The following is a 27756-nucleotide window of genomic DNA, read 5'->3' as shown; positions in this document are numbered from 1 at the left end:
GCCGCAGCAGGCGGGGCGCTCCGCGATTGGCGGAGGCGCGCAGTGATTGATCGGTGCGCCGGCCGCTCAGTGGGCAGAACCGGAGCCGCGTCCGCGAGGCCGCGCCGCGAGTGGAGGGCGGCGGAGGCCCCGCCCCCTGCCCCGCCCCTCGGGCCCAAGTCCGCGCTGGCCGGCGCCCGCTCCGGTTGCTCTACTGCTGTTGTCACCACCCGGCGCGTCCCGCTGCTCCCGATCAACTTCGCGACCCACCAGGAGGCCTGAAGCGCCGCGTGAGGCCCTCTCGCCGGAAGGTGAGTGTTGGGACGGGGGGCGCGTGCTGGGGATGGGGAGGGTCCCGGAAGGCGAGGCGGCTCCGCCCGCCGCGGGCCTCAGTTTACCCTTCTGAGAAGATGGGTGGCCGGACCCGAAGGCCCCCGCGAGTTCCTCGAAGTTGGAGGGCAGGGGGTCCCGCCCGCCTAGCGATGCCCGAGGCGATCCTGCCCGGGCGGGCCCACTCCTCCGTACTGGCCAAGCCAAGCGCTGCCCAGGGAGCGCGCGCCAGAGAGGCCGGGCTCTGGCGGACCAGAGCGGGTGGCCCCAGAGGCGCGGTCCTGCTCGTGCCCAGCTGGCCGGCGGGATGTCGCGATGGGCGAAAGTGCGACATCTGCAGTCGAGGGGAGAAAGAATGTCCACGCGCTTCTGCCCTGGTCAGTGCTTTATTCCCTCAGATCACTCAATACAAGTTCACTCTATAGGTTCTTAATCAGAAAGTCGTCAATCCTTAATGCTAGTCGCTGCAGTAGCCATAATCAGTTCACAGCAAACCATTCTAGATTAATTCTAAGCACCGCAAACACACTTAATCCTGACAGGCTCTTGACAGACATGCCCTCTGCGTGCCAAGTTCAAGTGTCAGATCAAAAGTCTCAAGCCTTAGGCTCTAAGTCCAGCAGATGCACACTCACTCAGACCAGATGCACACTCACTCAGACCAGATGCACACTCACTCAGACCGCAGTGATCTGGTCAGGAACCCAGGCAGGCTTCTCCTGGGGTGGAGCTGACCGCTGGCTGAGGAGGCTCTCCCCAGGGTCAAGATGTGGCGGTAGAGTTTGAGAGTGGTGAGGAAGATGCAGGGGATCAGCAACGATGAAAAGTGTTGGGATGTCAGTCCAGGTCCTCCTCAGGCTCTCAGCGGGAGGGCATCAGTGTCGGCTGGCTGAGTGTTCTCTTGCTCCATTTGGGGGATTTCGACCCCCTTTCAATCCTTATCAGTTGCCACTGGATTTCCCAGTGACATCATTTACCCTGGGGTTAAAACATCTGGTCTGGTGGTCCCCACCCTGATCTTTTTGCCTTTCCCACTTATTATGGGAGGACAGCCTGCCAGAGGCTTCACTCTGAGTTTGTCAGAGTGGGGATAAGTGACTTCTTTGTGCCTGAGGGCCATACTGGAGGGCTCTGTTAGACTGCCTGGTGAGACTGCAGGTTTCAATCTGGAGTTTTAAAATGGATTTGCTTAGGCTCTAGCCTAAAGCCATCCTCATGGGACAAGATCCCCTCACCCTCTGTGTTCCCACCCAGGGCTCTGGTGTGCCCAGCCAGCCTGAAGCCTCTAAAGGGCTGAGGACCGTGGCAGCCTGTAACCCTGTCTGGTGGGACCGGGCCTGGGCAGGATACTGCCCTGGAAACTTCATTTCTGGTTGGATAGATAGAGGCTTTCTGCAGAATCTGACCCAACCCCTCTGGGTGTGATAGAGAAGTTCCTCTCACCCCATTTTTTTGCAGTTGATGTTATGAAATTCCAGGGAAAAGCATTTGTAGTTCCTTGGCGTCCCTCAAGACTCCACTCCCCCGCTGTGTTTAACCCTCTCAGTCAGGTGGGAGGTACAGCCTCCACTTAGGACAGTAGGTGAGGTAAGGCTTAGCTGGTTTGGTGCCTGCAGGTGATCAGCACAGCCAGGCCCTCTGTCCCCCACCCCAAGTAGTGTACCCTGCCCCCCTCACCTTGAACAGTGACCCCTGGCATTTGGCCCAGGGCTTTGTGGTTTGTAAAGGACTTTCCCTTCTGCTAGAATCCATCACTCACTCAAGGATCCCTCCCTGGTACTCTGGGTGCTGGCTGCCCCTGTTCAGTGCAGCCCCGTGAGGGAGTCCACTGGGGGCCCAGAGGCAGCACGTCCACCCTCCCCACCTAGTACCTGTCTGCAGCTCTCACAGGAGCCCTTTCCATCTGACCAAGGATCTAGAAAGAGGTTCCTTCCTTCCTGCTTGGTCCTTTGTTCCCCCTACTCCCCCAGACACAGGCAGAATTGGCTGGGAGACTCCCCTTACTTTTCCCAGGTGGAAGTGGCTGGAGGGACTCTCACTTCTGACCTCCCCTGCCCCTTATAGGTCAGGGCTGGACAGGCCTTTGGGTCTGGTCACAAAGGGGAACCAGCTCAGTCTTGGCCCCTGGAAATGCCTACAATTAGACAGAAGCCAAACATGGTCCATAATGGTGGCTATAAAAACCATAACAGGTATAGAGTTTTTGGCTCTATATGTCACTGCTCCCCACCTCAGGAAGTAGGCTGAAGCCCCCAGCCATCAGCCAGGCCACCCTGTGCCTCCTTGTTCCTCACATTGTTTGTCACTTCCTGTCTCTCCTGCCTCCCAGTCTGCCCCATGCCTGCCCTGATGCAGAGCCTCATCTCTCCCTACGTGGCCTGCAGCCTCCTCTCTGGACTACCTTGATTGCCTCTGACTCCAGACAGCCTGATGGTTTTTACCTCTCCTTCCCTCTGGTCTGTGGGGTCAGGTCCATTGCCTAAGCTGGCATTTGTTCAGGCCTGGAACATGCTCTGCTCTCTCTTGGCCTCTTCTTCCTGTGTCCCTTTCCCAGCTCCTGCACTTTGCCTGCCACACTCTGACTTGCTGTCCCTGTGCTACCTCTTCTCTTGGGTGTATCCGTTGCTGGACTGCCCCAACCCCTACATACACACACATGCCCCCATGCTGTCTGCCTGGCTCTGGGCCTCATTATTCTGAAGTGGGCCTTCAGCTAGGCTTTGGTAGAGTCCCTAGCCTGTCCCTTCCCATGGTTTGAGGGACCCCTTCTGTGCTCTGTAGCCCCAGGCACTGCTCTTTGTGGTTGTTTGTCCATCTAGACTGGGCTGCTCAGAGACGCATCTGGCTCTGGATGCATCCTCTCTGGGGCAAGGAGGACCAGCACAGTGCCTGGTGTGAGACAGACCCTCAGTCCATGCCTGCTGAGCAGCTTGAGCCAGGCCCAGACAGGTGCCAGGTGGTGGTCTGTGGCTGTCCACAGTCACAACCGAGGCCATTTCCACTTTGAGTCTCCCTTTATTCCTGTGAACTTGTCACATTGAGAGAGCTGGACCGTTCCTTGGTTTGGCCTTTAATACTCTGGGCAAAAATAGGTACCTGGGAGCCACCAAGGGCTTTGTGTCCTTGTCTTGAGGTGCAGTTCTGTGCCAGGGGATTGGGTCGGGCCAGGCCAATGTGGACATCCCAGGCCAGGGACCTACTGAGCCCATTTCCTTTGGACTCAGTCACAGACACATTTTAAAATGCCTTTCTTTAATTTAAAAACATTGTATATTCATTATAGAAAATTAGGGAAATACATTTTTAAAGAATTGAAACCATTCATAATGTTTACCCAGAGATATCAAGTGTTAACAGTTTAAAAAAAAATTTTTTTGGAGTTCTAGATGGACAGAATGCCTTCATTTGTTTATTTTTGTTAATGTTGTTCTGAAGATCTAACCCAGTGCCTCACACATGCTAGGCTAGAGCTGAGTTCAACCCCAGCCCTCAAGTGTTAACATTTTAAAAGCCATTTTCTTCTATATATTTTTGCAGATAAATTTTCTTTTCATTCTAAACAGACCCAGAATAATATCTTATGCTGCTTTAATCTTGCCCATCAGTGTTATGCAAACGTTTCCCCCTTCTGTAAACATTCACGTACATGATCATGTTGAATAGCAGTACAGTGCTGTACCATGTGGAGAGCTGCATATTTCATTACAGATCATTCTGGATGCCAACAAGTGTTGCTGGGGTACATCCTGTGTGTGAACCCCACAAGTATCTCCCTGGATTCTCCATCTTGGGATTCTGGAGGTGGAGGCACTGGCCATTTTCTTGGCTTCTTACAGGCCAGTTTCTAAGGACCCAGCTTCTGGAGGGTGGGGACCACCCTGCAGAGCAGAATCAGGGCTGGCCCGGGGGAGGGTCAGTGCATCTGGGCAGAAGACTGCACATGGTCATTGTGCTCTAGCCCTCAGTGGACTTGTGGTTGGAGCAGCCCTCTCTGGGGGACGTAACTCCTCAGCTGAGCTCCTTGGTGCTGGTGTTTGTGTTTTGATGGATAAAAATATGCCTTGGTGCTCACAGGGAAAGAATGCTAGCCATTCTGTGTTTTGCGATCTTTATATGATGGGTTCCAAGCTACTGCTCTGGCCATCATGGCAATGGGATTGCCTGGAACTGGGGGACAGAGGTGGGGGGATGAAGCTCCTGCTCTGCCATCAGGGGTGCCAGGCCTTGAGAGGGACTTGCCTAAGATCACCCGACACGTCCTAGGTAGTGTGCCTTTCCAGGGCCTGGCAGCTCAGGCTTCTGACCCCATACATCATGCCCTAGTGAGTACCTGAACTGCTGCCCCTGCCTTAGTGGCACTAGTCAGAAAAGAAAGGAGCAGTTGCCAGGCAGGACCTGCCTCTGTTGCTTCTTTCTGGCACTCCTTGTCCCTGTGAATAACCATATCCAGGACTTGTTTGTTTGTTTTGAAATAAGCTTTTTGATCTAAATCAGGCTTGGCCAACCCTCAGGGAACATGACAATTAATCCTCCTGCATTCATCCATTCTTACTAATCAGAGGTTTGGCTTTAAATGATTTTACTTTGACTGGAATGTGATGTGCACATCACTTGACCCAGCCGTCTAGCTAGAAGCCGCATTTTCCTGAATTTTCCTTTTATAAGGTGTTTTTCAACTGAATGGGAATGTAGCGACTCCAGTTTGCAGATTGTTTTCTCTTCCATCACACCTGGAATCCCCTTCTCACCCTGACATGGAAGGTGTTATCCCTTTTTCCAGGTGGGGAGGCTGAGACGGTGAGGTTAAGCAGCCACTCCCCATGGTGCTTGTGGTTTTACAACCTAGTCCTGTTGGCTGGGATGGTATCTGTCCCTCCTACCCCTTAGCAGAAGGGGGCTAATGGAGAGTGTGTGTGTATCCGTGAGCAGATGAGGAAGACAGGGAATTCACAGAAGCAGCTGGCAGATACCTGCAAAGGTGTCTCTGGAGCTCGGCATGAAGGCTGTCCAGTAGGGATGGACGGGCTCCCCAGGAAGAGGTTCTGCAGGAGCAGAGTGTGAGGGTGGGAGTTGCCTGTTGCAGTAGACCAGCAGCCAGTGCTGTGGAGGGAAGGGACCTGGGAGGAGAGGGTGGAGGGAGCTTGAAAGGCCTCTTTTCCAGAAACAAGCTTCCTGCGGTTTGGGAATACAGGTGTGGACTTGAATTTTAACCTCAGCTCTGCGAGCTGTTTCATCAGGTCTCTCACCTTGGTTTCCTAGTCTGTGAAATGGGGTGAGGGTTGGAGATGAAACAGGTTCTCCACCAGCAGCCCCTGGATGCTGTTGTACCTGCCTAGGAGTAGCCCCAAGGGAAGAGTATCTGGCGCACTGAGAGCAGAGCCGTTGTTATTAATGATAGGTGCCTTGCCATAAGCTAGCTCTCAGTAAAGCTCAGCTGCCCTTCTGCCGTTAGAGAAGGTGCCACTGTTTCTGGGGCAGGAGAGCCATGGGGGAAAGCGAGCTAGAACAAGGCTTTCTTGCTGACTCAGATGGTCTGGTGTCCTGCATGACTTTTGCTTTGTGTGGGTTCACTTTCTCTGACTCCAGCAGGCCTCGTGCTCCCTTAGTTCTGCACATGCAGTTAAATGATGAGGTCTTCAGGAGTGGCCAGTTCCCAGAAGCTCAAAGTTTGGAGACAGCAGCAAGCCCTGCATTGATTTCCAAGCAAATTCATGAGTATTGGCAATGTTTTTTTTTGTTGTTGTTGTTTAAAGACATTGTTCTGGGGATGTTTTAATAGGGCTCAAAAAAAAAAAAACTAAACTAAATTAAAATAAGGGCTCAGTCCCTCTGAGGGAGGAACATTCAGATTGAAATCTACATTGTTCTTTGAACACAAATCTGATCCTTAGGGCCCCTTGGTAGCTGGGGATGGAACAAAACGCAACGGTCTGGAACTGATGGGACCTGCGGCCATTCCTGTTTTCCAGTGATTAGTCTAGAGACATCCAGCTCTACCCACTTGGACTGACTTAGGGCTAGGAGCCAGAACCCTGGCCCCTCATGCAGCTGTGGTCATATGGTCCTCACAATCAGCCCAAGGACAGGGTAGGATCCTCAAGCAGATGAGGATACTGATGCACAGAGAGGGACTTGGGCTGCTCAGGACCACACAGCTTGGTGGGCCCAGAGCCAAAAGGAAGGGGCCTTGGCAGGTGAGGATTGGGAAACAGATTTCCTCATCACCTGCCTCCCCTGCTCTGTGCCTCAGTTTCCTCGTGTTTGATGAAGAGAGGAGCCTTGTGCATGGGGAGGGTCATTTGGAAGTTTTAAGAAAAAATCTCCCATGCCCCACAGTGTGCATGGGGCCTGACAATTTTAGGGGTCTGTGCCCCTGAAGATCATCCAGATTAAGGATCCTCTAGAGCTTTCTGCCCCATGGTCTGTGACTTGCAGTTGCTCTGAATTGTGTTGACACCGTTTTCCATGTTGCTGAGCAGCATGCAGCGGCCCTTTGTTGACTGACCCCTTCCCCCATCATGACATATGCCATGGGCTCTCTGTGCTCTCTGGTCTGTTCTAGAAGTCTCTTCATATGCCGCCACCACCACCCTTATGCATTCATTTGCTTTTTAATAAGTGTTAAAGTGGGGTGTTGAAGTTCTGTGACTCTTGTCCTGTGATCAGGGCCTGGTCTAGAAGGCTATGGATCTGGGCAGTTCTGGTTGGAAAAATCTGGATTCACCAGGTGTGTGCCATCCCCACTCACCCTATCCTACCAATCTTTCCCTAAGTCTCCTCAATTTATTTAACTTTTACTTTATACCGAGGTGTTCATTTCCCAAAGTCCCCATAAACAATCACCAGAAACAAGGTGGCTTAAACAGCAGTCTGGCTAGGTGTGGTTGCACATGCCTGCAGATCCCAGCAGCTTGAGAGGCTGATGCAGGAAGCTGGCCAATTTAGCAAGATCTTGTCTCAAAATAAGAAGTAGGGGGTGTGCTCAATAGTAAAGTGCTTGCCTAGCATGTGTGAGGTCCTAGGTTCCATCCTTAGCACTGTAAAAATAAATAAATTAAAAATTAAAAATAAAAAGGGCTAGGCATGTCATCTAACGGTAGAGCATTCTGCATTCATTCCCTAGTACCATAAACGATTCTGGAGACAGAAATCTAAGGTCAAGGTATGGGCTGTGGTAGTCCCTTCTGGAGACTCTGAGGGTCTGTTCCCTACTTCACCCCAGCTCCGATGGTAGCCTCAGGCCTTGGGTCTCTTCTCTTGTGGCTGCACCCTGTAGCCTCTGGCCCTTGCTTCTCATGACCTCTCTGCACGTCTGTTTTTCTTTCCTGTGAGAATGCTCCGTGTTGATTTAGGGCCACTCTAATCCAGGAGGCTTTCATGTCAAGATCTTGAACTTCATTAGCATCTGCAAACACCATTTTTCCAAGTCAGCTCACTTTTACAGATGTTGAATTATATCACATGAAGCTCCCACAGCCAAGCACTGTGCTCAGTGTTTCTCTGGATTATGTCTGAATGTTGTCATTCCCATCCTCTTTTCTCAGATGAGGACACTAACACCCAAGGTCTCGTAGCTTGACCTGGTGAGGCGGGAACTCAGGATTTAAAGCCTAAGACCGAGGGTCTGAGGTCAGAATTGCTGCCCTGTGTGTCGCCCTAGACACCCTTAGGGAGTTGCTGTAGCACAGGGCTGCCTGCGGGGCTGTGAGGTTAAACGAGATCACAGGGTGCTTGGCAGCTCCCACCCATCTCTTTGCTTTCTTCTCTTTCGAAAAATGAAAAGCTGGCACAAGCAGGGTTGGGGGCCCTAGTGTGTCTGACCCTTTTCTTTTCTTGCAGGCAAGATGGACTCCAGCACCCCTCCTCTGAGCCCTTCCATCCCACAGCCTCCACCAGCACCACAGCCTCAAGCCCGCGCTCGGCTCAATGCCACTGCCTCAGTGGAAGAAGAGAGGAGCGAGGCGCCCCGAGCTCCCAGGCCCCAAGGTGGCCCTGGCCCAAGTGTCAGAGAAGCAGCTGCCCTAGCTGAGCCTCGGGCCCCTCGTGCCAGGAGCCAAGAAGAAATGGGTGGAGCTGGTAAGGGGGTAGGGCCAGGGCCAGCAGTCTTCAGCCCAGGCTGGCTGTGGCTGTTCAGTGACTCAGGTGGGGCTTGCTTCCAACTCTGCAGTCTTATTCAGAACCTCAGGTCTAAGAGCTGCTGGGGTATCCTTTCTGGGTTCCCCTAATCTGCCTCCATGCTTTCCTACCTCCCCTTTGGCCACGTGGGAACCTCTGTCCCAGATATGGTATCACCATCTCACCTGTTCAATGCCACCTGCTTAATAAGGCTCTCCTGCCTCTGGCACTTTCCAGCCTGCTCCCATAGCAGGAATTCATGTTCTATTGCAGGTGGCACATGTACACATGCGTTCACATGCTTGGGAACAAGTTTCCAAAGCAGTATCGCCCTTCCTATGTGTTCTGGTCTATGTTCTACTTTGCTCCTGTGATTTAAAAATAAATGCTGCTTTGAGGCAGTTAAATTGACCTCATGACCTTCTCATGGGTGAAATCTGCAGTTTGAAATCCACTGTCTGCAGAGGAGGACCCCATCTTGCCAGGGTCCCTGGTTCAGAAGCGTCCTGGGTATTTAGTGGGATGACAGTGTGGGTGAGTGAGCCTTGCAGTGACAGGCCCATGTGTTCTCACTGGGACTTCTCTCTTTGCATCTGGTCTCCCTGGACACATCCATAGCAGGTGAGGGCCAGGCCTAGGGTCACCAGCTGTGCCTTGGGTGGGTCTTGTTCTACAGCCCCTAGTGGTTGTAGCAGATACTCCCTGTCTCCACTCTCGGCAGCTTTTGTTTTATTTCTTCTGTGTGCTGGACGCCAGGCAGGGGGAAGAGTTAGCATACAACAGGGGTGAGGCTGTGGGCAAGGATTTGGGTACCAAGAACAGCATCATCAAGGACTGGAGGGACAGGAGCAGGGCAGGTTCAGGGCTGCAGGGGCTGAGAGCAGGTGGGCAGTTGGAAGGAGTGTGGCCGTGGCTCTTCTGGTTCTGTGAGGAACCCTCTTTCCAGCCCCTGTCATCTTCTCTTCCCTGAGAGACTGCCCCATCAGCAGGGCCCTCACACCGTCCATGCCGAGGCCCTGGACCTGCTGTGTGCACCTGCTGTGTTCAGGTTGATTCTATCCTCTTCCCTTTTCCGTCCCTTCTTCCTTCTGAATGCCTTGTCTGCTCTACTGATCTTTCCTCTATTTTGATGAAACTTTCTCTCTCTTTTTTCTCTTTCTCTTTTTCTTTTATTTGTGGCCCCTCCCCTCATTTTGGATTAGTTTTCACATACCAGAGAAAACATTCAACCTTTGACTTTTGGGGGACTGGCTTATTTTTCTTACCATGAAAGCCCCGGCGGGTTCCATCCATTTACCAACAAATGCCGTGATTTCCTTCTTCCCGACGGCTCCCTGGTGTGTGTCCACTCATCTGTGGACGGCACTGTGGTCTGTTCCACAGCTTAGTTTTTCGAGTTGGGCCACTGTAAACATGAAATGGCTGCGTCACTGCAGTATGCGATCAGAAATCTTTGGGGTGCACAGGAGAGGGATGGCTGTATCATGTGGTGGTCCTCTTCCTAGTTTTTCAAGGACTCTCCATCCTGCTACCCGGGTGCTTTCTTTTCCCATTGCACTAATTTGTAGTCCTACCTAAATACCAAAAGGTGTGGCATACCTTGTCCCCACTTTCTTGCCAACATTTATTATCTGTATTCTTGATCATTGCTGTTCTGACTGGAGTGAGGTGAGTCTCAGAGTAGTTTTGATTTGCATTTCCCTCGTTGTTAGAGATGTTGAATAGTTTTGATGTATTGTTGATTCGTATTTCTTCTTTTGAGAAGTGGCTGTTCATTCTTTTCACCCTTTTATTGACCGGTCATCTGGTGTTTGGTGTGAGTGTTCTGAGCTCTTCATAGATCCTGGACATCGACGCCCTGTCTGCACTTTGGGGTCATCTTCCATCTCCCTTCACTCTCTCCTAACTGGGCGTTACACTCAGACCCTCATCCTTGAACCTTGCGCTTCTGTCGTCTTTGGCCACTTTACTGTCACTGCCTCCCCTGGAGCACTGGGTGCCCTGAGGCAGGGGCCAGTGGCACTGCAGCAGAGCCCAGCTCAGGGCTGGCAGAGACTGGAGCTGGGACAGCCGCAGAGGAAGTGGTGAGGAGCTGGCCCTCTGTATGCTGTGGCTAGGGACCAAGTGTCACGTCCCTCACTTCTGCCTGTGGTCTCTGGAAACAGTGAGAGGGCAAAAGCCTTCTGCCAAGCGCCCATTGTGCTTCCCAGGTGCCAGAGCCAGGTGTCTCGTCTCTGCCAAGGTGGAGCGGAGAGGGGTTGGAGTCAAGCTGTGGGACTGAGTGTCAGCCCTAAAATATTGTCTGCCTGAATCAAAGAAAGGAGCTGGTAAAAATGAGTAGTTTTGAAAGCTCTCTTCATTGCTGTGATCCCCAGTGTCGATAAGGTTGTAATGGAATTGATGTCGTTGTATGATGTTTTTGTAGGAAACTTTTTAGGAAGACGAACAGAGCATGAGCCCTGTGGTGAGTCATTCAATTGGAGAAGCTGTTAGAAAAATCATTTCCCACGGGAAACAAAGGGTGCACAGGATGGTCTGTGGCACCATTTTGTAAAGTAAGGGGCCACAGGGAACAACCCTGAGGGCCGAGAGAGTGGAAAGGCTGGCAAGCCTGAGCATGGCCCCTCACCCTATGGGAATTAGGAGCCACTGAGGTGGTGAACTCACTGTGGTGCAGTGTGGAAATTGAGCGAGTCACTGTGGTGCCCCACAGGTCACATGCTGGCCTCCTGACCTGCTGTGCAGTGCTGCTAGGAGGTGGGCCTTCAGGGGCCAGTGAGGTCATGAGAGTAGAGAACACACATATGGGAATAGTGCCCTTATAAAAGAGACCCCCACCCCAGAACTCCTTCACCCCTCCCATGCAAGGCCCTAGCAAGAAGGTGCCATCTGTGAACTATAAAGGGGCCTTTGCCAGACATCATCTGCTGGCACCTTGATCTTGGACTCCCAGTCTCCAGAACTGGGAGTAATAAATTCTGTTGTTGTAAGGCGCCCGGTGTGTGGCATCTATCATAGCCCCGACAGACTGAGACACTCATCAGCAGAAAGCATCTGTACCAAGATGTCCGTACCCTGACTGTACTCTCCAGAAGGCAGGTGTCTGTGGTGACAATTGTTGGCATGCTGAGTCCTGCACATTCTTTTTGTCCAGGCCAGTGTCTTTCAAATGGAGCCTTTAGATTTTCTAGAGCTCCAGCAAGAGAAGGCCTGAGCTAAGGGGGACATTAGTGGGACTCAGGACTGTGCCTGTCCCTGTGCCTCCCATTTCTGCTGTCGGAAGTCACTGTGCTTGGTAGATGCTGCAGTCTCTGCTCTGGGGCTATTTGGAGAGCTGGGAGGCAGACTGCCGCTCCCTGGCCCTGTCCTGTCTTTGCGGCGGTTCTGTTGCTCCTGGCCTGGATTTTACAGTAAGTATCGGCACCACGTCTTCTGAAGGCCCTTCCTGCCGCCCCTGCACTCTGCCAAGTGACAAGGTCTGGCTTTTGACATTCTGCTTTTTTCCCTTTGTTAAAGGACCTATGAGGAGAGATATGGAAATCCCATTTGAGGAAGTCCTGGAGAAGGCCAAGGCTGGGGACCCTAAGGCACAGACAGAGGTGAGGACCACACTGTCCCCTTGGGAACTCAGTTTCCAGCCCCAGCAGGACAGGCCTGGCCAAGAGCTCTGCAGCCCACAGAAGAGGAATGTGGAACCAGCACGGTTGTGCCCCAGCCATGTTCGGTGGATCCACATCCACAGTGCCATCCCCCCAGCACCCTGCTGGGCTGGCCCCCATGTCTTCCCTCAGGTCCGGCTAACACCTTGCCTTGAGCCTCCCCTCCTCTAAGATGCCTTCCCCACCTCCACATTCCTGCAGCTCCTTGATCCGTGCCCCTCCCACTGTTTGTGCTGCTCACTCTCGTCTCTGAGTGACCACTCTGTGCCTGACCAGAGTACTGCACAGAGCCCTCAGAGAAGTGACTGTAGACATGGGCTGGGTTTGTGCTGGTGCCAGAGACCCAGTGCCACATGGATGGGGACCCTATCCTCATGGAAGTGACAGGAAAGTGGAAGGAGCTGACAAAAAAGTAAACAGATGCTCCTGATAGAGGAAATAGTAGAGGGTCCTGGTGTCCTCCGAGGAGGTGCCATCTCTGCCAAGGCATAGACAGGAGAAGGGAGCAGCGGTCCTGAGGATAGAGAGGGCTTAGTGGGGTCAGGAACCAAAACACAAGGAGGTGCACTGGGGTGGGAGGGGACCTCAGCAGGTCATGGTCGTCTCAGGTTGTCTTCATGATGTCCTTAGAGGGGGATCATCATTCACTCTCTTTGAAAGAGCTTTAGTAACTTGCCCAAGTTCACTGAGCCGGGAGGCCCAGCGCCATGGTTCATGCCCAGGTCAGCAGCTCCGAGACCTCCCACCTGGTCCTCGGTGCGGTGTGGGCGGTGTTGTCCCCACGCTTCTTGCTGTTTCTCCTGTTGGTATCTGGAAATCTGGAGGGGGGGGGTCCCAGAGTCCAGCTTCCCGTCATTAATGTGGAGAAGCTGAGGGCCTGAGAGCGTGAGGAAGCGAGCTGTGAGCAGGTCTCTGCCTGGTGCCTCCCTCCAGCCTTGCCCGGCCCACCCTGTAGGGAGATCACCACATCCTTCACAGCGGGGCTGCCAGAGGCCCCAGAGATCTGTCCAGAGCAGTGGCTCACCCTGTCCCTCTGCACTCTGAAGTTCTTCTGGAGCCTGTAGCCTGGACATTCCAGGGTTGGATCAGGTCTGGATCACATACTGGCCCTTTTTGAGGCCCTGTCTGCCCTGGGCCTCACTTTGTCCAGAGAATGAGGGTCGACTGGGTCGGCCGGCATCTTTCTTTTCATAAAGAGCCAGATAGTAAGTATTTTGGGCTCCATGTTCTGTCATACCCACCCAGTTTGACCAAGGATCACAGAAAAGCCACCATGCCTTCCCCACCTCCACGTTCCTGCAGCCCCCCTACTGTTTGTGCTGCTCACTCTTGTCTCTGAGTGGTCACTCTGTCTAGAGAATTTATTAAAAAAAAATCTGGCGGTGGGCCAGTTCAGCCCTTGTCTGGCTGCCCTCTCTACTCCTGGTTTTATGTGGTCACCTGTTTCGAGAGGAGGTCTGTGGGCCGTCACTGTTGTGAGTTTCCCTCCTTGGGCTCTTGGTGGGCAGGAGCAGCTTGAGGAAGATCTAAAGAGTGCAGGCGCTGTGGCTCCTTCATCTGCCCAGGGTTCTATGCCTGCCTAAGAGTGTTTTGGGCAGGAGCCAGGGCCCAGGACCTGCAAGGGTCCAGTCTAGTGCAGGCACCCAGAGGGACCCATTCCCACCACCTTTCTTCTTGGTCTGAATGACATAGGGAGGGGACCTGAGGGGTGGGCTACAGGAGTAAGGGCAGGCGAGGTCCCAAAAGGCAAGATTGAGTGGTGTCTGACTTGCAGGTGGGAAAACACTACCTGCGACTGGCCAGTGATGGGGACGAAGAGCTTAACAACTGCACAGCCGTGGACTGGCTGATCCTGGCCGCCAAACAGGGCCGGAGGGAGGCAGTAAAGCTGCTGCGCCGGTGCCTGGCCGACAGGAAAGGTGAGTCTGCAGGGAGCTCCAGCTGCTGCCTGAGGACGAGCAGTTTGTAATGCTGCTCGCTAAATGGACAGCTGAGATGGTACACAGAAAACCTAGTGCTGGTGACACTGCTGGGAAATGAGGAGTGTGTTTGGCTAGTAGCCTTGTCGATTGAGACACTGTGGGGCATGATGGGAGATTTAACAGACCAAGCCATTTCCCTGCCCTTTGGCAGTAATTAACTATGGCTATCTTCCCTTCTGGGTTCTGATCCAAACTGAAGGATAGATCCTGGAGGCAGCTGCACAGGGCCAGCTGTACCGTGTTAAAGCAGAGGCCTGTGGGCAGAATTTCTGGTCCCCTGGGCTGTTTCCATCCAGTCTCTGAGAACAGTTGGGGACCATAGGCCCAGGAAGACCTTCTCAGTTGCACTCACAGTAGAAGGAGGAGGACTGATGCTTCCTAAGAGCGGGCACGCGGGCAGAGGCGGCCGGGGTGGGGAGGGGTACCGGGGCAGTGGGAACCCAGAGGAGGCCATTTGTTATGGTGTCCTGTTTGTGTGGAAAATTTGGGGCGTGTTTAGAAGGAGAAGTCATTCTTCCCAAGTCTGGTTCCCCCGCCCCTCCGGGAAGAGGTGGCTGCTGTCCCAGGTAGTGGTGGGTGAAGGGTCAAAGCAGTGGACCCTATTCACCATTGCTCCCTCTGAAAGGGCTGCCACGTGGAGATACTGCTCCCTTGGCTGCCCTCAAGGGCCTGTGCCTGTGAAGCACTGTAGACACAGGGATGGCCCTGCCATTGCGCCCAGCTGGTAGTGGTGCAGGGAGACTGAACTGGCAGTTCAGTCTCCCTGGGACCCTGTGGCCCTGGGCAAGCCAGCACCTTGCTGTGTGCCTCAGCTCTAGACCAGCACCCACTCAGAAGGGTCTCAGAGGATATGGGGGCAGGGAGCGAGCCAGGAAGACAGAAAGCCTTTATACACCTGCACGCAGAGACACTTGGCCATCTGCCACCAGAGCAGCTAGGCCCCAGCCAGGAGAGCCGGTGCCGGGGGTGCTTGCCTCAGATTGCCAGTGTCTGGCAGCCAAAGGTGCCTGTCAGCTGTTTCACACGTTGCCTTCCCTGGCCTTTCAGAGCAGCACTGATGGGCCCAGATGGGCGGGAGGAGGACTTACTATTGCCTCTGTCTGTCAGGCATCACTTCCGAAAACGAGCCAGAGGTGAAGCAGCTTTCCTCCGAGACTGACCTGGAGAGGGCTGTGCGCAAAGCTGCGCTGGTCATGTATTGGAAGCTCAACCCCAAGAAGAAGAAGCAGGTGGCTGTGTCAGAGCTACTGGAGAACGTGGGCCAGGTCAACGAGCATGGTAGGCAGGCCACCACAGCACTGGGCCTTCCTGGGGCCTGAGCCTTCCTCTGGGGCCTGGGCCTTCCTCTGGGGCCGGGACCTTCTCTCTTGGGGCCAGGGCATGCCTTATGGGGATTGGGGCCTGCAGTAGGGAGGTTCGGCATGCTCACAGAAGGACAGTGTAAATCCTGGTTTGGGTGTTTGCTCATTAATCAAATTTGTGCTGAGCTCCTCCTTATGTCTGGGCCAGTATACAGAGATGACAGACAACTTGCCCTCACTGCTGGGGAGCTCACTGCTCAGTGGGAAAACCAAACCAATATATGATGCTGGCCAAAAGTGGTTGAGATCATGTAGTGTCAACCAAAGAGGGTAGTGTGCCTAGGGTACAGTGACCTTGTCCCCAGGTGGGAGAGATTGTGTCATTCACTGAGTGGGAACATTGTAGGAGGTGCTGAATCCACCTCATGGGGAAGCTCAGAGGTGGCTGCCAGAAGTGTGGTGCTTGTAAGACTCACGGGCTGCCATGAAGGCCCCAAGCCCTGGGTCCCCACGGCTCACTAACGACCTCTGTTTGGTGGGCTTCAGGGCAGGAGACAGACAGCCCTTATTCTCAGTTCACTTTGTCTCTGGCAGATGGAGGAGCGCAGCCAGGCCCTGTCCCCAGGTCCTTGCAGAAGCAGAGGCGAATGCTCGAGCGCTTGGTCAGCAGTGAGTGTGAGTAAAGCCTGTACCTACCAGGGTGGCACCTGGGCTTCCCGCCTACCTCTCAGCTATGGCATCTGCTCCTTCGGGTGGATCCCAGGCCTGGGCCACAATCAAGATTCTGGGGGATGTGAGTGGATTCTTGGTCCTGTCTGTTTGGATGCTAGTGCTCTGGACACTGGGATCTAGACCCTGCCCACCAGGCTGTCCAAGCTCCAGCAAAACATACCTGCAACATGACAGCCCCTGCCATATGAGAAAGACTAGCAGGCAAAGGTGTGGGAGCCCACACCCATGGTGCCTACATGAGCTGGAAAGGGTAAGGAGGGGTCAGCCATGAACAGCAAGAGGAGGCGCTCCAGGCAGGGGGAAGAGAGTGGGCGTAGGTCCAAAAGGGGATCTGCAGGTGTGTGCAGAACTCGGCCCCAGCTGGGCACTGGGAGGGGCAGAGCTTGCACAGGGAGGGGAGAGAGGTCTGAGGACCTGCTGAGCTGCGGGTGCCTTTGCTCTCCAGGATCAGAGAGCCTCACATCCTCTGCATGCAGCTCTCTGGCCTGACCATCACTCCATCTATGTGGAGTGGACTCTGCAGTCTAGAGACCCCGGGGCTGCTGTCCTGGAGAAAACAGATGGGGGTGTCACTGTAGAGATTTGAGGGGGTCTCCGGAGGCAGAACAGCCCTTTATTCAGATTGCAGGTTCTTGACACGAAGCAGAAAAAAATTTAAGAATGCATCAGATTTTACAAAGAGGAGGAGCTTGTTAGAAAGGTGAAGATACATTCATTTTCAGAATGTGGCTCGCTCTCAGGTGAGAAGCACCTCTGGGCTCTCAGGCTCTTGTTTTAAAGGTGACTCCATGAGGGGTGGGCATGGGCAGGTATGTAGGGTGGTCGTGGTGATCACAGGGTGGCATGCAGGTCCAGCTCTTCTCGAGATCTTCAGGTTGAGGTAAACTTCTGATCTACGGATACTGTGTGGAAAGTACCATGTAAGATACCGTCTTTTTGCTTATTCTAGAAATGTACATGGTAGTACGTTGCACAGGGCAGTTTTTATAAGTGAGCGAAATAAGATTTGTAGGTTTCTCAGAAATCTGGGAGTGACAGGCCTGGGAGAAAGACTGACTTGGGAGGAGAGGCCCGAGGAACTTGAGTGCAAGGCTTTCAGATGAAATCCCAGTCTCCTTTTCCTTCCTGTGTCTCCTTCCTGCCTGTCCTTTTCCATTTCTTTTCCATTTCTCCTTCCTCGGGGGAACAAGAGGGCTGCTCAGCACTAACAGGTGGGCTGAGGCGGAGCCCACACCTGAGAGGGACTTGGGAGGAGAGGTGTTCACAGTTGTGACCCCCTTGTGTCAATTCCTCTGCACACCATCCTGGGCAGCCTGGAGGAGAACTTCTAACATGGACGGACCCTGGGGGACTCCCAGCCCTTGTCTCGTGTCTGTTTTCCCCACTGGGAGCCTGGACTCAGGCATGCTGGGTTTCCTAGTATTTCCCAGGGCTTAGAAGAATGCCCAGTGCATACGGACCCTGGCAGACAAGTGCTGGACGGAGGTCACCGGTTGGCTCTCAGTGGATCATGTTGGATGGGGGCTCGGAGGTGGTGGCTGGCTCCTGGGGGACTTGTCACAGTGTTGTAAGAGCCCTGGTGAGCACCCAAGGGAGAGAAAGGGAGTCAGAGGCACAGGAGATGTAGGCTGTTGAAAGCCGTGGAGCTGGGCCCAGAGGTCAGGCGGGCTCCAGGCAACAGGAGCTGGGTGGGCTGGTCACCTCACATGGAGAATGGCATGTCACCAGGGCCAGGGGCAGCGGTGGAGGTTGGAGTGCAGCATGCCCACCAGTTCCTCCCCATATGGCTGGTCTTCATCCGTAATCACACCCAGGGAAGGGCTTCGAACCTCATCTTGACTCTTGTCCCAGCGGGGCCACAAGCCACTGTGCCCTTCCTCAGCTGCCCAGGTCAGAGTCACAGTGGGTTGACAGTGGGGAACCCCTGTGCTGTTTCCTCTGTGCTGCAGCCAAGAACTACATCGCCTTGGACGACTTCGTGGAGATCACCAAGAAGTACGCCAAGGGCATCATCCCCAGCAACCTCTTCCTCCAGGATGATGATGACGACGAGCTGGCTGGGAAGAGCCCCGAGGACCTGCCACTGCGCCAGAAGGTGAGCCAGCCAAGCACACTGTCACCCTCCAGGAAGCAGTGGGAGGGACATGCTGGAGGTATGCCGCTTATCTCTTGGGTTGTCCTCAGGGTCTGCTAAAGACGTGTCCTCAGAAGGAGGCCTCCTTAGGCAGCCGGCTCAGAAGCCAAGGAGGTTCTGAGTGACCAGTGCTGCGGTCCCTCTGGGGATTTTTACGCACAGTGCAGTGTGGACAGCCGATGGAGGCTTTGGAGCTGGACTTTTTGTTTGACTCGCCACAGAGAGAAATGGATTATCGATTTGTAGCACAGGCCAGAGGCCAGTTCCTTGACCCAGAGTGCTAGTGTCTGGCAGGCCAGGCCATGGACCTGTTTGCTGGGCCACCAGGGCTCGAGGATCCTGAGGGTTGGCCAGCGCCTGTGTGGGGGATATGGGCACACCTGAGGATAGTGAGCAATACGATCGACAGGAGTGTGGTGGAGGCAGAGAAATCAGAAATGCGGCCCTGCACCCTGCCTTAAGAGCTCCTTGGGTTTGGTCCATGTGGGTGGTTTGGACTACAGACACACTGAGGCCATGGCTTTCTCACGGAATTGCCCTGGTCAGCCCACAAGGTTGAATTAGATGTGTCCTTAGCTCACTCTGCAGGGAGAACGGCACTTCCAGGAGTTGGGCTGTCGGGGCAGCACGGGGGCAGTTCCTCCAAGCAGGGGACGTGTCATGAAGCCCTGGGTGTGGGTTACCCAACATTCTTCATTTCTGAGTGTTCATAACGGACCGAGAACATGGATGGACCCATGGCTGTGTGAGAATGGGGTGACCGAGTTAGAATGGGGGCAGCAATAAGGTGGCTCCGCTGCAGGCCAGCAGGTGGTCAGGTGAACAGGCAGCATGTGGGAGCTGGGAGTGGAGGAAGTCGAGCAGGGGCAGGGGAAGGCAGAGAGGAAGAGGAGAGGCCACAGCCAGAGGGCAGTGGCATAACCAGGGACTGGGTGCTCAGCCCACATCTGGGTCTGAGTCCCTGACGAGCACCTAAGGCTGGCAGGTCCCTGGGGTGATGAATTAAAGGCCTTGCCCTTTCCACTGAGGACCGGTGGTGTGTGCAGGGCAGGAGAGACTGCGGTCTGAGACGGTGGTATAGCCACAATCCAGGGAGCCTGCCCCGAGCCCTGGGGCGTCACAGACAGGATGCCTTCACTTTCTTACGGGAGAACGGATCTAGAGTGCTTGGCATGGTTCTTGGCAAAGAGGAGGCATCCTCAAATGCCAGTGAAGGTCAGAGGTGACGGGCAAGTTGGAGAAGACCAGGGCCAGAGCATCTCAGCTGTACCTGCAGGGTGGGTGCCAATGATCCTCTGCCCAGAGTGCCCGCCCTGGTTGGGGCAGCAGGTGGAGCGTCACTCGCTCCAGGCCATGAGTCCAGTGCTTTGAGCAGTTGGAAGCTCTGTTTGTTGTGACAGGAAATAGTCAAGGTCTGTGTCTGCTTTCATCTTTGGGGCCGTCAGAGCCTTTTGACTCCCCAACAGTGTGTCTTGGTAAAAAAAGTCTTTGGAAAGAGGTAAGGAACCATGACAGGCATCTCGCAGCTCCAGAGCTGTCTAGCTCATAGTGGCCTTTCAGAGGACTGAGGGGCGCTGTTCTGGGAGCGGTTATCCACACTCTGGAAAATGACAGATACCTCCTTGTGAGTTGATGTCCTTCCACAAACAACTTGGCTCCAGAGGCCAAGCAGCTCTTCTTGAGCTGGGGGTGCAAGTTGTCGCCCTCTTCAAAGTAAACAATAATGTTTTAAAACCCTAACATGTTGTACATTAAATTATTGGAAAGCCCAATAAGTGAGCATTTTCTCCAGGTGAGAACAGACCTGGCTGGAGTAATGCCCTGCATTACTAACGGTGGGCTCTGCCCGTGCCTGGCCTGGGCGTGATGCTCCTTCTCGGTTCTCGTGCCAGCTGACGGGCTGCTCGATTGCTCCTGCACAGAGGGCCCTTCATGTTCCTTTCCTGGAACTGGATTCCTCACTGGTGTTTTTTGAATTATTATTTCATGTGTTCTCCAGCCCAAGGTAGAGTTTATTTTAATTTATTTAGAAATTCTCTATAGAAAAGGACACTAAAATTTTAGTCCCACAGTTTGGTGGATTCCCAAGAGAAAGGGCTTGGGCAGAAATTGTGGGGACCAGAGGTTGGAATCTTAAAAAGGAGAGCATTCCTGATCACAGAGGCTCCTGGGGCAGGTGCTAGACACCTCAGGGTCTCAGGTTCTAGAACTTCATTGTCTTTTACAGGTCTTTGTACCAGGCTGTCATGTGACCGCCTCAGCATGAAAAGTAGTGGGTGGTTCTGAGCCTTAGACTTCAGGTACTTTAACGCCAGCCCCTTGGGCACTGTCAGGCCATGTCCTCCAGGCTGCCTGGGCTGGTCACACAATAGAGATGAGGGGCGTAGCAGCCCAGGGCACCTTAGATTCTCCAACTGACAGCAAGGTCCACCTACAGGATGAGCAGAGCTGCTGGCACCCCACTGACTGCATGGCTCTGGGTTCTAGCCAGCTGCTGGCTAATGCCAGAGGGCTCCGCCCAGGCAAACCCTAGAGGAGGTGCACTTTCATAAATCCTGGTTTGCTTTCTGGCGTGTGTCAGAAATATGTCCCAAGGCTGGTGCCCTGCCTGATCTCCCCATGACCACTTCCCAGAGGGTGGGTGTCCCTTTGTTCGTAGGAAAGGTTTGTAGCCCAGGGAGCAGGGGAACCCTAGCTGTTAATCAGCTCATTCACTTGTTTGCTTGTTATAAAACATACTGAGGAGCCAGGCACAGTGGCCACACCTGTAATCCCAGCAACTCGGGAGGTTGAGGCAGGAGGATCAAAAATTAAAGGCCAGCCTCACAACTTAGACCCTGTCTCAAAATCGAGAAGACCAGGAATACGACTCTAAAGCACCTCTAGGTTCAGTCCCCAGTACAAATAAAAACAAAACAAAGCACTCAAGGTGCTGTCCCAAGACACCAGAAGAACGAGGCTCTTCCTCCACAGGTGCACATAGTTGTGTGCACATGGGCCTCTTGAGCTCCATCCCTCTCTGCCTTGGCAGACAGCCTACTGTGGCTTCCAGGTGTTCTGGTCATTGTGAATCAACAGCCAAGGCTTATGGCAGATGAGGGCCACCTGCATGTGGTCACTTCCTTCTGTTCACCAGGAGTCCTCCTGAGCCCTCCAGGGAGGCCATGGGGGAGCCTGTCCCGAGGAGTGGGGGCCGTGCTGCTCCCTGGCCCGTTGCTAATGGTGAGCAGCTGCTCTCTGCCCCTCACAGGACTGGGCCCTCCAGGGATCCACTCCCTGGTGTTGGCCCAGGCCCTGGACCCTTCCCTGTGCCACACACCATGCTGTGTGAGGACGGGCACTGTCCACCACTTCCTCTGTCCTCTCCACCCTCCCCCTCTTCCCCATGCCCTGGCCAGGCCTGGCGCTCCAGGGGATCTGTGGTAGGCACGTGAGGCTGTTCTGGGTGGCAGGACCGCCCCCTGCTTCTGAGGCTGCCCCCGCTTTGCTTCCCATGGCCCTTCCTCCAGAGTGTGCTTGGGTTTTCAGGTTTTTTTGTGATAAAAGCCACGAGTTGCTTCTGACCTTTACACTAGATACTGACTGGGGAGGGGAATTCAAGGCGAGGAGGTGGGCTCCATGGACTGTGTGTCTGCTGTGAGCAGTATGGGGTGTGTGTGTGTGTGTGTGTGTGTGTGTGTGTGTGTGTGTGTGTGTGTGTGTGTGTGGTGGGCAGCTGGTTCCCAGGGCTGTACCTGGCCCCACTTTCTCTGCATTGGCTCTTCAGTCAAGAGAGAGCTGCGCCCTTACTGCCCGCATTCGCCTGTGCTCTCCACGCTGCCCAGCCGCCCTCCAGGGCTGCCATGCTCCCACCTCTGTGGAGCCCAGCAGAGTCTTTCTAGTAATGGCTGCTGTCCCCCTTGACTGACAGGGAAGTGGAGGCTCAGGGAGGGACGCCCTTGCCGTGGAGGCAGAGGGAGATGCAAACCTATTCCCAGACAGGCAGCCAAGGGCTGTTGGCCCTTTATGCAGGAGGCTGTGTTGGGGCAAGGAGGGGAGCTGGCTGTCCTCCTCCAGGTGCGTGAGGTCTCCCAAGGGAGACAGTCACACTTGAGTTTTGTCTCTCTGGTAGAAGGTGGGGAGCCAGGCCCGGAGTGGGTAGAGAAAGGCTCTAGGGCCCAGAAGAGGGAGGACCAGGACTTGTGGGAGGTGAGAGAAGGTCCCAGGGGGTGCAGGGTGTGGGGAGCACTTTTTCACCTGGAGGCGGGTGCCCAGGTGGGAGGACCTGCTGGGACAAGGTGCCTGGGTAGGGAAATGGTGGAGCAGGCTACCCACTGTGCAGAGTGAGGCGAGGGAGGGCAGTGGGTCCTTGTTCGGGTGACGCCAACACAGCCTCTCCTCACAGGTGATGAAGTACCCCTTACATGCCATCATGGAGGTCAAAGAGTACCTGATCGACGTGGCCTCCAAGGCAGGCATGCACTGGCTGTCCACCATTGTGCCCACCCACCACATCAATGCCCTCATCTTCTTCTTCATCATCAGCAACCTGACCATCGACTTCTTTGCCTTCTTCATCCCCCTGGTCATCTTCTACCTGTCCTTTGTGTCCATGGTCATTTGCACCCTCAAGGTATTCCAGGACAGCAAGGCCTGGGACAATTTCCGCACCCTCACTGACCTGCTGCTACGCTTCGAGCCCAACCTGGACGTGGAGCAGGCCGAGGTCAACTTCGGCTGGAACCACCTGGAGCCCTACGCCCACTTCCTGCTCTCTGTTGTTTTTGTCATCTTCTCCTTCCCACTGGCCAGCAAGGACTGTATCCCCTGCTCAGAGCTGGCCGTCATTGCCGCCTTCTTCACAGTGACCAGCTACATGAGCTTGAGCAGCTCGGCCAAGCCCTACACCAGGAGGGCCCTGGTCACTGAGGTGGCTGCTGGGCTGCTCTCCCTTCTGCCCACCATGCCCATGGATGGGCGCTACCTTAAGGTACTGGGGCAGACCTTCTTGACTGTGCCTATCGGCCACTTTGTTGTCCTGAACGTCAGCCTACCCTGCCTGCTCTATGTCTACCTCTTCTACCTCTTCTTCCGCATGGCCCAGCTGAGGAACTTCAAGGGCACCTACTGCTACTTGGTGCCCTACTTGGTCTGCTTCATGTGGTGTGAGCTCTCTGTGGCCCTCCTGCTGGAGTCCACTGGCCTGGGCCTGGTCCGCGCCTCCATTGGTTACTTCCTCTTTCTCTTTGCTCTCCCCATCCTGGTGGCTGGCCTGGCCCTCATGGGCGTGGTGCAGTTTGCCCGGTGGTTTGTGTCCCTGGAGCTCACCAAGATCCTAGTCACCATGGCAATCTGCAGCGTGCCCCTGCTGTTCCGCTGGTGGACCAAGGCTAGCTTCTCTTTGGTGGAGATGGTCAAGTCCCTGACGCGGAGCTCCATAGTCAAGCTCATCCTGGTGTGGCTCACGGCCATCGTGCTCTTCTGCTGGTTCTACGTGTACCGCTCTGAGGGCATGAAGGTCTACAACTCCACGCTGACCTGGCAGCAGTACGGCTTTCTGTGTGGGCCCCGGGCCTGGAAGGAGACCAACATGGCACGCACCCAGATCCTGTGCAGCCACCTGGAGGGCCACAGGGTCACGTGGACAGGCCGCTTCAAGTACGTCCGGGTGACGGAGATCGACAACAGTGCCGAGTCGGCCATCAACATGTTCCCGCACTTCATTGGCGACTGGATGCGCTGCCTCTACGGCGAGGCCTACCCGTCCTGCAGCCCCGGCAACACCTCCACGGCCGAGGAGGAGCTCTGCCGCCTCAAGCACCTGGCCAAGCACCCCTGCCACATCAAGAAGTTCGACCGGTACAAGTTCGAGATCACGGTGGGCATGCCGTTCAGCAGCAGCACCAACAGCACCCGCGGCCATGAGGAGGACGACATCACCAAGGACATCGTGCTGCGGGCCAGCAGTGAGTTCAAGAGCGTGCTGCTCAACCTGCGCCAGGGCAGCCTCATCGAGTTCAGCACCATCCTTGAGGGCCGCCTGGGCAGCAAGTGGCCCGTCTTCGAGCTCAAGGCCATCAGCTGCCTTAACTGCATGGCCCAGCTCTCACCCGCCAGGCGGCACGTGAAGATCGAGCACGACTGGCGCAGCACCGTGCACGGTGCCCTGAAGTTCGCCTTCGATTTCTTCTTCTTCCCGTTCCTGTCAGCCGCATGAGCAGCCGCCGCAGAGGCACCAGTGCATGTTGCTGTGAGGCCTCCCGAGCACTGCCCAGCCAGATGGCGCAGCCCCGTGCCGCGTGTGCGTGTGCTCCCGTGTGCCGAGGACCTTTGGCGTGTGCTCAGGGCTTCGAGGACCTTTGGCTCGTATGTAGACTGCCCAGGGGTGAGGGTGGCAGCTCCCTAGCTCTGTCCACCTTGGAGGCCGAGCACTGCTGGAATTGCATGCAGTCTTTGCCCACAGTCCTGGCCTTTCCCAGTGAAGCTGAGGTGCCAGGCTAGACCAGAAAGGCCCCGTGTCTCACAAAGCACTTTACAGGTGGTATTCTCCCCGTCCCCCACATCGGTATACCCTGTTGGCCCTGGCTTACATTTGTGTTGGGTTTGTTTTTTAAAGAACCATTGCGTGTTTGTGTACTCCATGATAGCATTTCTTATTTATTTGGTTATTGCTAAGCCCTGATGGCTGTTCGCCTCTCTGGGGCTGCACCGCTGCCTGCATCCCAGCATGTGATCAAGGCCTGGCTGAGTCCTGTGCTCTGAGCTGGGTGAGGCAGCCATGGGCAGGGCGTGCCACACTGAGCTCTGGGCACCACACCCTGCCTCGTGGCTTTACTGTCCAGCAGGTCGTGGATATTTTTGTGCCGGATTGCCTGAATCTACCAGGACTTGGAAATAAGGAGCACCCTGGGCATCCCCACTGCTCAGGAAGGTTGGCCATGTTCAGTACTGTAGAGCGGCTCAGAGTCCGCCCACAGCCAAAATAAAGAGCTTTGGTGAAATCTGCACTCCTCTCTCCTTTGCCTGTGACTTCTGCCGTGTGTGAGCATCAGCCAGCATCCACACCGTGTGGAATGAAATGCACACTTGGGGTTTGGAAGGCAGAACTGGATCCCCTGCCCAGGAGCAGACCTTGCAGCCACCCCAAGTATGCAGGGCCTTAGGGTCTCTGCCATAACCCTCTGGTGGGGGACAGCAGGGATGCCCAGTGCCCACAAGCATGGAATGCCAGCTGCTGATGGATCTTTAGGTGAAAAGTGGTCACAGTTGCTTTGAAACTCAAATTCTTAATGAAACAGCATCCATGGAAATTCATGATGACAGCACACCCCACCAGGGTAGTGTGTCTGCTGGTAAAAGGTCCCGGGCTCAGTCAGGTACCATGGTAATTCATACGATTATAATCAGAATTTAAGTCATTCCTAGGTGCTGGACCAGTGGGGGACCCCACCTGGGATGAGCCTGGGTCCCTTGAGTCCTGGTTTCCCTCCTGAGGATGAGGGCATGTCTAGCACCCCCTCCTGCTCCTCGTAGGTAGGCTTCTCCCGCTGTGGTTGGGGAACATGGAGTTGATTCACACACCCTCCGTGCGCTGCCTTCGGGGTTTGGGACGTGGCTGCTGCATTGTCATCCAGCACTGCCCATGACACTGGTCTGGGTGTAGCTCTGTCCCTCCTGCCCATAGGCTCTACTTAGGACCCCACGCGTCTAGGGCATGCCTGAGAGCAGCCACGACTCGGGTGTGTTTGCTCCTAGTTCTTCCCTGGAAAGTAGGATGAGGTTCAAGGGCAGCCCACTCCCTCTCCCCATCCCGCCAATCGTGATGCCAAGAGATGCATTCACGATGCGATGCTGCCCCCCAGATGTACCACTGACTGTCCAGTGCGGAAAGTTACTGGGCACTCCCAGAGCCAACACAGACGGTCTCCCTTCGTCTTCACAGCCCCACTGATAGAAGTACTGTGACAGCCGCAGCAGGCCACTGAGGTTCAGAGAGGAGGTCCCGGCACACATTAGCAGCAGAACCAGGATAGGACCAAGATGCACCTGCCCTGGCCCCTGGCCCCTGGCCCACCTTGCTGCTCCTGGCACCCCCACGGTTAGCTTCTAGCCAATCAGCAGAGCTGCCAGCTTGGAGGAGGGCTTGAGTGACTTGTGGTGAGTGTCCACATTGGGCACTGATCCCGTGTTCTCCCTCTCATTTACCATGAAGTCCTGAGTGACCAGAAGCCCTTCAGAGGCACTGTCCCCAGGCCTCTGTGCCTCGACTTGTGAAACAGGAAGTCTGGATCAGTGGTTTTCACAGCTTCTTAGCAATGATCCCCTCACCTTTTATTTGTTTTTTGGTTCTGGGGTTGAACCCAGGGGCACCTAACCCTTGAGCCACATCCCTGGCCCTTTTTTATTTAGAGTAAAAAATTAAAATCTTGCCAAATTGCTGAGGCTGGCCTTGAACTCATAATCTTTCTTCCTCAGTCTCCGAACCCCTGGGATTACAGGTTCCCCGGCTCAGTGACCCTCTTTTAAATGACCTGAATGTCATGCAGCGCTCCTGCAGAGTGGGAGGGGCACCCAGCATTTCAGGAGCAGCAGGCACAGCCCAGAGTAGCAGTGTGGCTTCGGGTGCTGATCCCACTCCTAGGCATGACCTCCCAACTGCATGGCCCTGGGCAAGCCCAGGCTGCCTGGGCCCACTTCCTCCTCTGCTTCCCTGGCTGTTTTGAGGGGAATGAGATTCCTGATGAGTTGGTTGGAATGTTGTTAGTAAATGCTCCATAAATATTTGGTAATTTTTTTTTTAAAGGTTAAACATTCATGAAACTTAAAAACTAAGAACCTTTAGACCAGCTCTCATCAGGAGAATTGTGAAGTCCTTGCTAGCTTTGGCAGAACTTAAAACTTAGTGAAAATAACTGTTTAGGTTGGAACTGATCAGAGGGGCTGAATTCAAACAAAGGGTGTAGCATCTCCTAATGTTCTGTCTGCACAAGTAACTGCACCGTCAGAAGTGTATTCTGTAGTGTGACTTCCTAACTAGAATGTTCCTCTACCTTACCAATTGCTCTGAAGGCCATTACTGTGCTGGATCAGTATGTACTGCTATGTGACACTGAGGTGGCACTGTGACTCCCCAGTTGAGCCAAAATTCGTAGCCCACAGGGTGTAGGGGGCAGATGGCCCAAGTGCCCAACAGGAAGTGCTATGGGGATCCAGAGAGTGGCCTTCCAGCCTGAGGTTGAAGGGGGCAGGAAAAGCAAGGAGAGGAAGCAGAGAGGCCAATAGGGTGAGTGTCCACTATGCAAGGCCCCAACATGGCATGACCGGAGGCTGGACAGGAGAACTCCATGTGGCTGGGAGGTGACAAGGGATTTGGCCTTTGTCCCAAAGGAGCCCCACCTGGCTTTCTGGGTCCTTGTAGTTCAGGGCTGAGCTCTGGGGGGCTGTGCCTGGAAGTCCTGTGAGGCCCCATTTGCAGGGGAAGAGAGCACCCCCATATGCCTTCCCACAGGCCTGGCAGGCCATGGCCCTCAGTTCTGGAGACAATC

General features: G+C 54.6%; 1 protein-coding gene across 2 annotated transcripts; it reads left to right on the top strand.

Annotated features, from left to right (window-relative positions):
* The first annotated feature begins 132 nt into the window (after window positions 1–132).
* Window positions 133–25218, top strand: Wfs1 (wolframin ER transmembrane glycoprotein). Of its 2 annotated transcripts, XM_005318979.5 has the most exons (8): window positions 133–290; window positions 8149–8385; window positions 11941–12023; window positions 13858–14002; window positions 15173–15343; window positions 15961–16041; window positions 18048–18193; window positions 22617–25218. In XM_005318979.5, the coding sequence occupies exons 2-8, from the start codon at window positions 8154–8156 to the stop codon at window positions 24426–24428; spliced, it is 2670 nt and encodes an 889-aa protein (XP_005319036.2). In that variant the 5' UTR covers window positions 133–290; window positions 8149–8153; the 3' UTR covers window positions 24429–25218. The 2 variants fall into 2 exon arrangements, with proteins under 2 accessions (XP_005319036.2, XP_077877116.1); XM_078020990.1 differs by lacking the exons at window positions 133–290; window positions 8149–8385 and adding an exon at window positions 8408–11834.
* Window positions 25219–27756: the final 2538 nt, after the last annotated feature.

Source organism: Ictidomys tridecemlineatus, chromosome 9, assembly GCF_052094955.1.
Source record: "Ictidomys tridecemlineatus isolate mIctTri1 chromosome 9, mIctTri1.hap1, whole genome shotgun sequence".
Lineage (NCBI taxonomy): Eukaryota > Metazoa > Chordata > Mammalia > Rodentia > Sciuridae > Ictidomys > Ictidomys tridecemlineatus.
The sequence above is the reverse complement of the archived record's forward strand: the minus strand, read 5'-3'. Positions and strand labels throughout refer to the sequence as shown.